The following is an 11670-nucleotide window of genomic DNA, read 5'->3' as shown; positions in this document are numbered from 1 at the left end:
TTAATTTTAAGATAAATTGTATTGCATTGTTTGATAAATGATATATGCTGCATTGCTATATATATATTTGCCCTTCGTTTCCAAATATAATATTTGATTAAAGTATTGGTAAAAAATGTTAAACTTAAGGTTATGTATTTAACCATAAAATATTTTTTGAAAGAGCTAACTGTTTATGCTCTGAATAAGCCGGTTTTTTTTACTTAAACTTAAAAATTGTTTTGCGCTTTAATGACTTCATTTTTTTTCGTAACGCTTTATTGAGCATATTTTATTGAAATTGAAGTCGTAAAACGTTGAAAGAAATATTTGGACCTAGAGAAGGCTACAAATATGATTTATAAAATATATGTTACTATTAAATGGTTTTCAGCTATTTTTCTATGCAATTTTAAGCATTAAATTGTAGAATAATTTTAAATTAGTTTTCATTTTGTAGCATGTTTTTAAGCTGACATTTTTTTAGATAATAAAATGTAAAAACGATTATCTGTAAATATTTGATTTTGTTTTTTATTTAATATTTACATTTTTATAATGTAATAACATAATATTAACAAAGGAATAATAGTTCTTACTTAAAAATCTTTTTTTATTTTTTTAGTATGTCCAGTGGTCCACCTAGCAAACGTCTTAAACAGCAGTGTCATAGTTTTGCATGCATTTCTTCTTCAAATGTTAATGCTGCAGCCCTTCAAGTCAATGATGCTGCCAACTTTGTGAGTGTCAGTATACCCCAACAATTAAATGGAATTGTTGAATAAAGGTCATCACCTGCATTGGATAATGTTATAATTGTCAGTGCCTCTTCAGTTGACCCATTGTGTGTGCAACAGCCATTAAATTTAGTTAATTGCACTGACATTGCTTCAATTCTTGATGAAAATATTCTTAGAAAAATGAGTGATTCAGAAAAAGTTAACTTCTTGGACAATTGTTGGAAACCATCTGCTAATTTCATATTTGAAAAGGAGAGTTTCACAATTGCTTAAGGTAAGACAAAAAGTATTTCTTTTCAATCAAAATGGTTTGATAATCTCAAATGGCTCAGATACAGTAATCAAAATAGTTACAAAGGTGGATGGTGCATTGCCTGTGTATTATTCTTGAGAGTATCTGAAAAAGAGAAGTTTGGGTTGGGTTTTTGTTAAAACACCATTTTTAATCTACAACAAGCCTTAGGAGCTTCTAAACAGCCACGAATCAAAGGCATATCACCAAATGAATATGAAACGGTTATCAACTACCAAGGCACACTTAGTAAATCCAGCATTGCGTATCGACTCAGCAATTAATTCAATGACTGCTGAAAATATGAAAAATAATCAAAAGGTGTTTCCAGCAATTATTGAAGCCGTCATGTATTGTGCACGCCAACAAATTGCACTGCGAGGCCATCGGGATGACGCCATTCAATTTTCTGAAAATTCGACAACAAATGAAGGGAATTTTATTGCCCTGATCCCTCTTCTTGCAGCGCAAAATCCAGTTTTAAAGAAACACCTACTTAATGGACCGAAAAACGCACTATATACTAGCAAAACTATACAAAATAAGATAATCAACATTGCCGCTAACTTGATTCGTGACTATTTTCGTGAGTGTCTAAAAGCTTGTCCACATTTTTCTATAATTGCCAATGAGACAAACTCACATGGTCGAGAAATTATTTCGATCTGTATTCGTCTTCTCGACACATTTAAAGAAAAGCCTTAAAAGATGGAAGTTGTAATTCGATTGGTAGAGACTGAGAGAATCGCAGGAGAGTCTATTGCACTGTCTATCAAAAATGCACTAGAAGAAGAAAGTATTAACATCAAAGATTGCAAAGGACAAGCATATGATTCAACGGCGTCTATGAGTTCAGACAGAAAATGGGTACAGACTTTTTTTAAAAAATGGGCACTATATGCAGACTATCAAGGATGTGTCCTTCACTACCTAAATCTAACAATTTGCTATGGATGTGAGATTTCATCTATTAGAAATATGATGGATTCCTGCCAACAACTGTTTTCATTTTCTGATAACTTACCAAAGCGACAACGCTTTATCCATCGAGTTATTTCTACTCAAGCGCCTGAATTAAAAAAGACAAAGTTGAAGAACCTTTGCAAAACACGATGGCTTGAGCGTCACAGCACATTCAATACTGTTGATGAACTTTACATTTACATTATTCACACTCTTGATGAAACTGTAACACCATCAGATGACATTGATCTCTATGATGATTTAGAACCAAAAAGTTGGAATTGGGATTCTGAGACTCGGTCAAAAGCCAATGGATGGACACACATTTACTAATTACGACCACATTATTAATTTTGCTGTGGCAAAGGAAGGTTTACAGCCAATGCAACCAATTGTATCATGTCTTCAGGGTGAGTTAATGGAGGTTAATCTGGCCGTCCAAAAAGTTTCGCAAATTTCTTCTTTCTATTCTACACTCCGTACAAATGCTGATGACTGGTTTTCTACCATTTATCTCAAAGCCAAGAAAATTGTGCAGTCTGTAAATTGTACTGAAGAAACTTCAAGAGTTTGTAGTCGTCAAATCCACCGCTCAAATATACCTGCTAACTCACCTTTTGAGTACTTCAAGCGTAATGTAGCCATTCCATTCCTCGACAAGGTTTCATCTGAGTTGGCAGCACGCTTAACAGAAAATAAGAGAGCACATTATGAACTATGTTCGTTGATTAAGAAGTTATTATTACCAAAGACAATGAAGAGTTGGAAACATTATCAAAGCAACAAGCGGATAAATGGTATGAAATTCTTCTAAACCCATATGGTCTGAATAATGAGTCGCAGCGGTGGAAACATTTATGTGGTGAGAACAGTTTTTGTGGAATGACAATCGCGCAACTACTTCAGCAACAAGTTGACTCCACATTCTTTCCCAATATTCGTGAGTTATTCCTCATTCTGGCAACTTTGCCAATTGGTAGTTGTGAGGCGGAGCGTTCATTCTCTTGTGTACGCAGCATTCATTCATATTTACAAACAACGATGACAACTGATAGATTGTCAGATTTGTGTGTGATTGGGATGCATTATAACAATTTACACGACTGTGTTTCAACAGAAAAAATTGTAAATAACTTCAATGCACTACATCCACGTAGGATGCAAGCACATTTTCTCTTTTTTATGACTGTGTTTAGTAGTTTATGTTTGTATATTATGTTTCAATGAATAGATAATGCGCTTTGGATGACAAATAATTATTTCTAAAACATGGAAAAAATCATAAAACTTTGTAAGTTAAAATCAAGTATTTTTCTATAATGTCGCCACCCACTCCTTTAAAATCTTCGATCCGCCACTGTACTACTTATACAAACTAACTTGATCAAGAGAGATTTTTTAGCAAGCTTTAAAAATGTTTTAACTTTTAGATTGAAAACTAATTAAATATTTATAAAATATTTATATCAATATAGAAACTTTCAATTACAATAAAAAATAAAAAATTTAAATAAAAATATAAAAAGTTTTTTAATATATATTTTGTTAATACAGTTATAATATTTAAGGTCAAAAAACATTTATGTAAAAAACACAGACATGTATTCAATTATTACTATACTAGGTTTCAATTTTTAATATTGTCGTAAAATCATGCGTGTGCACATTTCAATTCCAGCAACCTGTTGTCGATTATTTAAAGATAAAAAAACCTTAAAACACAATAAAGAAAATATTGAATATAAATACCATACTACAACCTTACCTGCTAAGTGAAAGGTTCTAAAATTTTTACACACATCAATAGTTAATAATATGCTAACTGCTAATAATATTTTACTAAATGATTTTTACGACTCTGATGCGCAAATTTTTCACAGAAATAATTTTGATTCGAAATATTTTGAAAGTGAAACTTTTAAAATTAAACTTGAAACTTTAAAAAATAATTTTACTCCAATACACATAAATATAAGAAGTAAAAACAAAAATTTTTGATAAACTAAAACACTTTCTAATAGATTGCAATTACTCATTCAGTATTATCTCAAGATTTAAGAACCCATAACAATCCTAAAATCAAAATTTATAAAAGAAAAATCAATCAGTTCTCTATTAAAAATTTTAAAGACTCGCTCTCGGTAGTAAATTGGGATGGAGTGTATCAAGTATTTAAAAAACAGAAACGAAACTAATTTAACTACATTCAAGAAATACAAAAATCTATTTGAAAAAATTAGAAAGAATTCAAAAAAATATATTATTCGAAACAACTATAAAAAAGCAAAAGTGATATTAAAAAAACCTGGAACATATTGAAAGAAATGGTAGGTAAAAACCATACAAAATCAAATAATTTACCCCATAAAATTATCGTTAACGAAACTGAATATACCGACAAAATTTCTATTGCTGAAAACTGCAATAGATTTTTTGCAAACATAGGCCATAACATGGCTTCAAAAATTCAATGCCTTGATATCTCCTTCGAAGCCTATATCACAAACCAACATTTCTGATTAAATATTTTCTCTGAACTAAACCATGAAGAACTAGAAATTGCAAAAAAACTCGCTTAAGACGAATAAGGCTCCTGGGATAGACGACATTTGTAGCTATATAATTATAAATGTGTTTCTGGTGATAAAACAACCAATCTATGAAATATTTAAATCTTCAATTATTACAGGATCTGTACCGAATAATTTAAAAATAGCCAAGGTAATACCAATATTAAAAACCGGGGATTCATTTACACTAAATAACTACAGACCGATCTCAGTTCTTTCTGTATTTTCAAAACTTTTGGAGAGAGTAATATACAATAAACTGTATAAATATCAAACAAGTAACAAAATCCTAAATGAAAAACAGTTTGGCTTCCAAAAGCAACATTCAACCGAACACGCAATTCTTGATCTTATAAATAATATAAATGACTCCTTTGAAAACAAAAAATACGTCCTTGGAGTCTTTGTTGATTTATCTAAGGCGTTTGACACAGTAGATCACGCTATCTTAGTTAGGAAAATGGAAAAATATGGAATAAAAGGTGTTGCACTAAACTGGTTCAAAATTTTTTTACTAGAAAGAAAACAATGCGTTATTGCTCATGAAAAAAAATTTTCAAAATTACTCAAAATAAAATGCGGTGTCCCCCAAGGTTCCATTCTTGCACCTCTTTTGTTTTTAATATACATAAACGATCTGCCTAACAATTTTATAAATTTTATTAACACTAAAACATTTAAAACTACGTATAAAACTAACTATGTTCCGAAACCAATGTAAACTCTGAAAACTCTAAATAACTCAAAAACAACAACAGCAACAAAACAAAAACAAAAACAAAAACAAAAACAAAACAAAAAAAAACAAAAAAAAATAGGCTTATTTATCAGCACGTGAACGACTAAATATTACCTATTTAGCAAATCGTGTACCTACTTATATTTATGCGTATTGAAATAAAATTAAAAAAATTAAAAGCTTCTTTTTGTCTGCATTCTTTGTTTTTGCATTTTGCATTTTTATTTTCATTCTGCCGAAACTGAAAACATTATTTTTTAAATATAAACTTATTTTAAATTGAAGTATCCAAAAATATTAGTAACGCATAGCGGTTTCTTAATGATAAGACCATCGGTCTTATTATTAAGATTAGACCGATGGTCTTATCATTAAGATAAGACCGATGCTTTCCCGCGTTTTTTGGAGTAATTTCTAAAACTTTACAGTTTTATTATATCTATTTTTTGTGATTTTTTTTTAATTTTACTTACTCTGAAAAGATTCTATTATATATTACGAATTTGTAAACAAACAAACAAACAAACAAAAAAAAAAAAAAAATGAAAAAGAAGTTTAGTTTATTTCAACAAAACTTCTGTTTTTGGCTTCCATATCGATTTTTTAGTACCGACTTAATCGGTGTTGTTAGGGCAATTTTAAAATATTACAGCGTTTGTATGATATTTAGTTAGTATGATAGTAGACATTATGATATGTATGATAGTAGATATTTCCGTTAAATAATCAGGTCTGTGAATTATGAAAAGACGAGAAAAATTAAAAAAAAAAAAGTGATAAATTTTTGCGTTATCATAAAATATAAATGTTTGCAGCGAAAAAAACCCAGACCTAAGATTCTTTTTTTTTTTAAATTTTCTTAAAAACACAATCGCTTATCCAAATTTGAATAAGATTTTAAATAAATATGCTTTTTAGGTGAAGTGAACATCATAGTTTAATAATATGATCTGTTCTGATCGTTTATTGGCAATTTTTCCTAATTGTATGCTCTTTCTTGGTCGGTATTCTAGTATTTTTTTGTGAAAACTGATAGAAATATTGTATTTTGACAACTATGTATAGGTAATATGCGTCAGAATCGATTAGAACTAGGATCTATAGTGGGTTAAGGCATTTTTTCAAAAGATTTTAACTAAACTCATGTTAACACCGATGAGCGAAAGTGATCTAAACACTCCAAAAGGGTGTTCTTTAGATTTACTATTAGGGGTAGTAAAAAGGTTTTGAAAATTGGATAAAATAAAGAAAAGTTTCTTTTAATATTAAAAAAATCTCAAGCAAAAAAAATTATAACATCTTAAGCTTTTTTTGGACATTTTAAGACATGTGCATTTTGGACATTTTAAGACATGTGCATCAGTTTAAATATGCACCCTTACCTACACCTACTACTTAAAAAAAACCTTACATACTACTTAAAAAAACTCTCTGGAATGTGTATATATATCGCTGCCAATGTTTCATCCGACTGCGTCGAGACAAATAAAAACACAGTCGAAGAAACCAAAACAGTTGTTGCCGCTAAGCGAGTTTAAAAATTTAGTAACTTGTAATTGATGCAATTAGTTTACTAATAGTTTTTTTTTCTAAAGTAAAGTCTTATTGGTAATTGTTACATATGAAAAATTAATTATCTCGTATTTTTTTAGTATTCCTAATATTTAAACTTGTCTCATGTTTCGCCGATTTATAGGCAGAATGTCTATAAAATCTCTCTAACTTCTTATACATGAATTTCTAAAATATCCCAAATATCAAATTTAATTTTCCTAAATGTATAAAATCTAATCTTTATTGGTTTGATGCAAGACTTCGATATATATATATATATATATATATATATATATATATATATATATATATATATATATATATATATATATATATATATATATATATATATATATATATATATATATATATACATTATTGGCCATTAATAACAATCCACCATGATTTTTGTGATATTATTCGACTTTGATTGATAATAAATCAATGATTGTTTGACTCATTTCAAATATAAAAAGTGTAAATTGATGAGTATCATATTTTCTTTTAAATAAATATAGATATTCATAAAAGTATCAATCGATGCACTAATCATCAGGTTTTTTTAACACTTACCTCATAATCTAAAATAATTATAATGGCCAAAATTAACTATCCACTCTATTATTTCAAAATTCCTTCAAAATTGCGTTTGTCTTTGAGTAAAACTTTGAAGTTATTTGCAAATTAATAATTATTGTTAGAGAGTTTTTTTTTTAAATTGTTATAAATATTTAAAAAGTTTGTGTAAACGAAATATAAAATTTAGCATCTAATTTGCAACTACAACATTTCAGCAATTAAAAAATCAAAATGACTGGAAAAACTATTGATAATATGACAAAATGTAAAATCATAGCTATGAGTGAACAAAACATCTTAATGAGAAAAATTGCAAAACATTTAAACACAACACATCCAACTGTTAGCAGAATAATCAACCAATATCATGAATACAATACAATTGAAAATATTCCGCGTCCTGGAAGACCCAGCATTTCAAATGAAAGAAATGAACAATCACTTATTCGCATAGTGAAAAAAAATAGAAAGTTATCATCTACTGATCTCAGTCGAAAATGGCATGAAGCTTCTGGTGATGTTGCTAGTGCTCAAACAATTAGAAGAGTACTACAAAAACATAATTACATGTGGCGAGCTGCTTGCAAAAAACCCCGTCTATCAAAAAAACATCAGAAAGCAAGGAAAAACTGCTGCTCATAAAATTTGGCTAAGAGCATGTAGCACAACATTCTTTTCAACGATGAAATGAACATTGAGGTTGATTCAAGAAAAAACCGAGTAATGCTGAGAAGAATGCCACATGAAAGAATGTGCCCAAATTGTTCTATGTATAGAAAAAAACAAGGTAGTGGCAGTATAGGCATCTGGTCCTGCATGAAATATGAAGGTGTCGGTTGCTTCAAACTATTTGATGGCAGGCTTGATTCTCAAAGATATTTAGACATATTGGATAACTATTTGATGCCTTCTATTGACATTTTCCGAAAAGACACGGGAATTATCTTCCAACAAGATAATGCTCCATGTCATACTGCTAAGATTTGCAAGCAATGGTTTGAAGAAAACAACATTAAAGTCATGTCTTGGCCTGCCAATAGTCCAGATCTCAATTGCGTAGAGAATTTGTGGTCTTGGTTAGACCACAATCTTGGTAAAATTAAAATAAAAGATCTGGATCAGCTGAAAGAAGAAGTAACAAAATTACTAAATAATATTCCAAAAGATATTACTAAGAATTTAGTGAATTCCATGCCGAAACGGATCAATGAATGCTTAAAAGCTAAAGGATTGTCAACAAAATATTAATTTTGGCCACATTTTTTTTTTGATACATATGAACACTTGTTTTCATTTTAATATTTCAGTTTTTAATTTTTTTAATTTATTATTACTTTATAATAAATTTATATAGTAATTATTTGATTTATTTGAATAAAAAAAAAATTGAAGAAAAATTCTCTTTTAATTTTTAAAATATGTAATTTCAAACTTATATCCATACTACAATAACATGATGGAATGTTATTAATGGCCAATACTGTATATATTAAGAGTAAAAAATTGATTTCTGAACCATATTTGATTATAATAAGGACATTTTTGATTGCAGTAGATAAGAGCTACAAAAAGTTAATTTGATTTTGAAATTCCAAGGTAACACCAGTTATTCCCAATCAACATTTAAAGCAGCATTGCTTCAGTTGAAAACTCTTGGCTCATTAGCCGGATTCAACATGTAGTTCTGAAGTTCTACTTTTAGGATAGGTCTAAGTAGTATACCACAATCAGTAATGGCTTACTATTATTTTGTATCGCTATTTTTTGCTACAGCCAACATTTTTTTCCGATCAGTAATGTTTTTTTATACCTTTTATACCCTTTGTTTACTCTAACAAAGAGAAAATAAATCATTGATTTCAAAATGTCAACCACAGATTGATTTAATTGAAGGGTTATTAATTAGTTTTTTAAATTAAGGCTTTTTTTACAATACCATGTTGTAAAATTAGTATTAAATTGAATTATATTTTTGAAGTATATCAATGATTGGTTGATTGATATATTAGTTAGTTATAACTATTTCTGTATTAAATATGAATTTATATATATATATATATATATATATATATATATATATATATATATATATATATATATATATATATATATATTTATTATATATAGCTATATAAATCTATTTATATAGGTATTTATATATTAAATATATAGTTCTTTTACCTGTGTCAACATCGTTTGTTTGGTTTTTTGGCGCAATGTGGCATAAATTTTAATATGAATTTTAAATTTTTGATTTTAATAAAAAATTTAAATTAACTAAATTAAATTTTAAATCTAGGTATACCATATAAAAATGGACCTTGTCTAAATCAGATAAAGCATCATTAGAAGAACCAGCCCAAATATGATAACAATATTCCAGTTTGTTATTCATTAATATAGGAATGTTGACAGTATTGTGGTAATTGTTTGCAGTAAACAGCTGATTTTTTTTTCAAAATTCATAAACCACTGTAAGCCCATATCTGTTACAGAAGCGGAATCGAATTCAAATTTGGCTGCCTGGTTTAAGCAATTGAAAATTGAAAAACTTTTTGTCAAGACAGGAGTATAAAATTAAGTTATCAGCAAATAGAGCCACTTTAGATGTAAGTTGTCAGGAGGATTGTTAACAAAGATAAGAAACAAGACAAGACCAAAGATAAAACCTTGAGGTACCCCAGAAGTTGCTAGAAATGAAGAAGAGCACTTATTAAATAGTTTAGGGAGAATTGAAAAGTAGGAGAATTTAGGAGAACAGTTTTGTAAGACTACAAATTAGAACAAAAATTTTGTCTTGACCACAAGCCGTAGAAGAGCTTAATTTACATATAACTTTAGCAGCGGAAGCTGAATTTATTTGGATGATAAGATTCAGTAAACTGGGAATAATGGAGCTTTGCATCAGATAGCACCTTTTTACATTGACTTTTTGCAATAAATAATAGGCGTTTGTTCTTAAGAGAGTTAGTCTTTTGAAAAAGATGAAAAAAATGATTATGATTAGATATAGCAGCTGCACACAAAGGTGAAAACCATGGAGTAGAATGAGGCTTGACTTGGAACTGACGAGAGAGGAATAAAAGCTTTCATACCTTCCTAGATCCAAAAGATTACATTGGCATATTTATAAGAGGAGAGAAAAAAGACATCAGTCCAATGACCTTCGCAATGAAAATCACAAAAGGAATCCCAGTAGGGAATCTAATAGTATTAATAGTAAGTAGTGTAATGGTAGGGTGAGTCTGAAGAAGAATAGTCATAAAGTTAACCATCTGAGTAAGAGGTTGGGAAATACAAGTTTTAGGCTTTAGTGCCAGCAGAATCAGTAGTGTTTGAGCCAAGCTATTCAGTGTGATGAGCATTAAAGTCAACAATAATAACAATATTGGCAGATGGGTTAAGAGAAAAAGCATGTTCAATTCCATCAGAAGTTAGATCTAAAAGAGTGCAGTCTTAAAAAGAAGGATAGCGATAAAGAACAAAGTGAAAAGTGATAGAGTGAAGAGGTGCTAAATGGAAGCACCTCAAAAAATGGTCAAAAGAATAATACCTGATTTCTCAACAAATAGATAAGTTGATGCGTAGGTTTATGCCCAAGGTAGGCGTGTGACTATTAGAGTATTTGCAAATAAATGGCTAGTGTCATCAATACTGAGATCTGAAAAAGGAACAGTCAAATTTAAATTAGTCTCACAAAGCACAAGCAAGTCTAGTAAATTTTGTAAGAGGTAAGATTTAATTGATGGAAAGTTACTTTGAAGACCACAAATGTTTATAAAAGATATATTGAAACAGTTAGGTGGTAAGTTAGAGCGTAGCATCTTAAGCAATGAGCTATGCAGCTGTCTCAGTTCTGCTAATTAATCTAAAGTTGTCACTTAGCTTTTATGTAGACAATACCCTTCAAAAGCACTAACAAAAACACCATCCATGGGCAATATGGTACTGTTAACACTCTAATATTTTACATCTGTTGATAGAATCAGCCTCTCTGGTGGCTCACAGAGTTCAGGAAACCAGCCTCAGAACTGGTCTGTTGTTATTGATATTTTTAATTTTTAAATTTTATGAAATATGAGCTAATTTTCTGTCTCTTTCAGTTGTTACATGATTTCTTTTCACACAATGAATATTAGAACCTGAAGAGTTCTAGAATACTCGAACTTGAAGAATTCTAGATGCAATTTTTGATAGTTTAGTAAAGAGACACAATTTTTTCCACCAATTTATGGATTGGGTTATTCCTAATGA

The 11670-nt window shown here is 29.4% G+C and overlaps 2 protein-coding genes across 2 annotated transcripts; both read left to right on the top strand.

Moving 5' to 3' along the window:
- The first annotated feature begins 276 nt into the window (after window positions 1-276).
- LOC136077694 (zinc finger MYM-type protein 1-like) lies at window positions 277-3227 on the top strand. The gene is made up of 2 exons (XM_065791916.1): window positions 277-476; window positions 605-3227. The coding sequence occupies exon 2, from the start codon at window positions 1720-1722 to the stop codon at window positions 2305-2307; it is 588 nt and encodes a 195-aa protein (XP_065647988.1). The 5' UTR covers window positions 277-476; window positions 605-1719; the 3' UTR covers window positions 2308-3227.
- Window positions 3228-7647: 4420 nt separating this feature from the next.
- Window positions 7648-8058, top strand: LOC136078584 (uncharacterized). Its single transcript, XM_065794363.1, has one exon. It carries the CDS (start codon window positions 7648-7650, stop codon window positions 8056-8058), a length of 411 nt encoding a protein of 136 aa, XP_065650435.1.
- The last annotated feature ends 3612 nt before the right edge of the window (window positions 8059-11670 follow it).

The sequence above is a fragment of the Hydra vulgaris genome, chromosome 03, assembly GCF_038396675.1.
Source record: "Hydra vulgaris chromosome 03, alternate assembly HydraT2T_AEP".
Classification (NCBI taxonomy): domain Eukaryota; kingdom Metazoa; phylum Cnidaria; class Hydrozoa; order Anthoathecata; family Hydridae; genus Hydra; species Hydra vulgaris.
Note: the sequence above shows the minus strand (reverse complement) of the source record. Positions and strands in the feature narration are given on the sequence as shown.

Bases quoted from the DNA above. Each gene is read 5' to 3' on its own strand.
- LOC136077694 (XM_065791916.1), top strand. From the start codon at position 1,720: ATGGAAGTTGTAATTCGATTGGTAGAGACTGAGAGAATCGCAGGAGAG.
- LOC136078584 (XM_065794363.1), top strand. From the start codon at position 7,648: ATGACTGGAAAAACTATTGATAATATGACAAAATGTAAAATCATAGCT.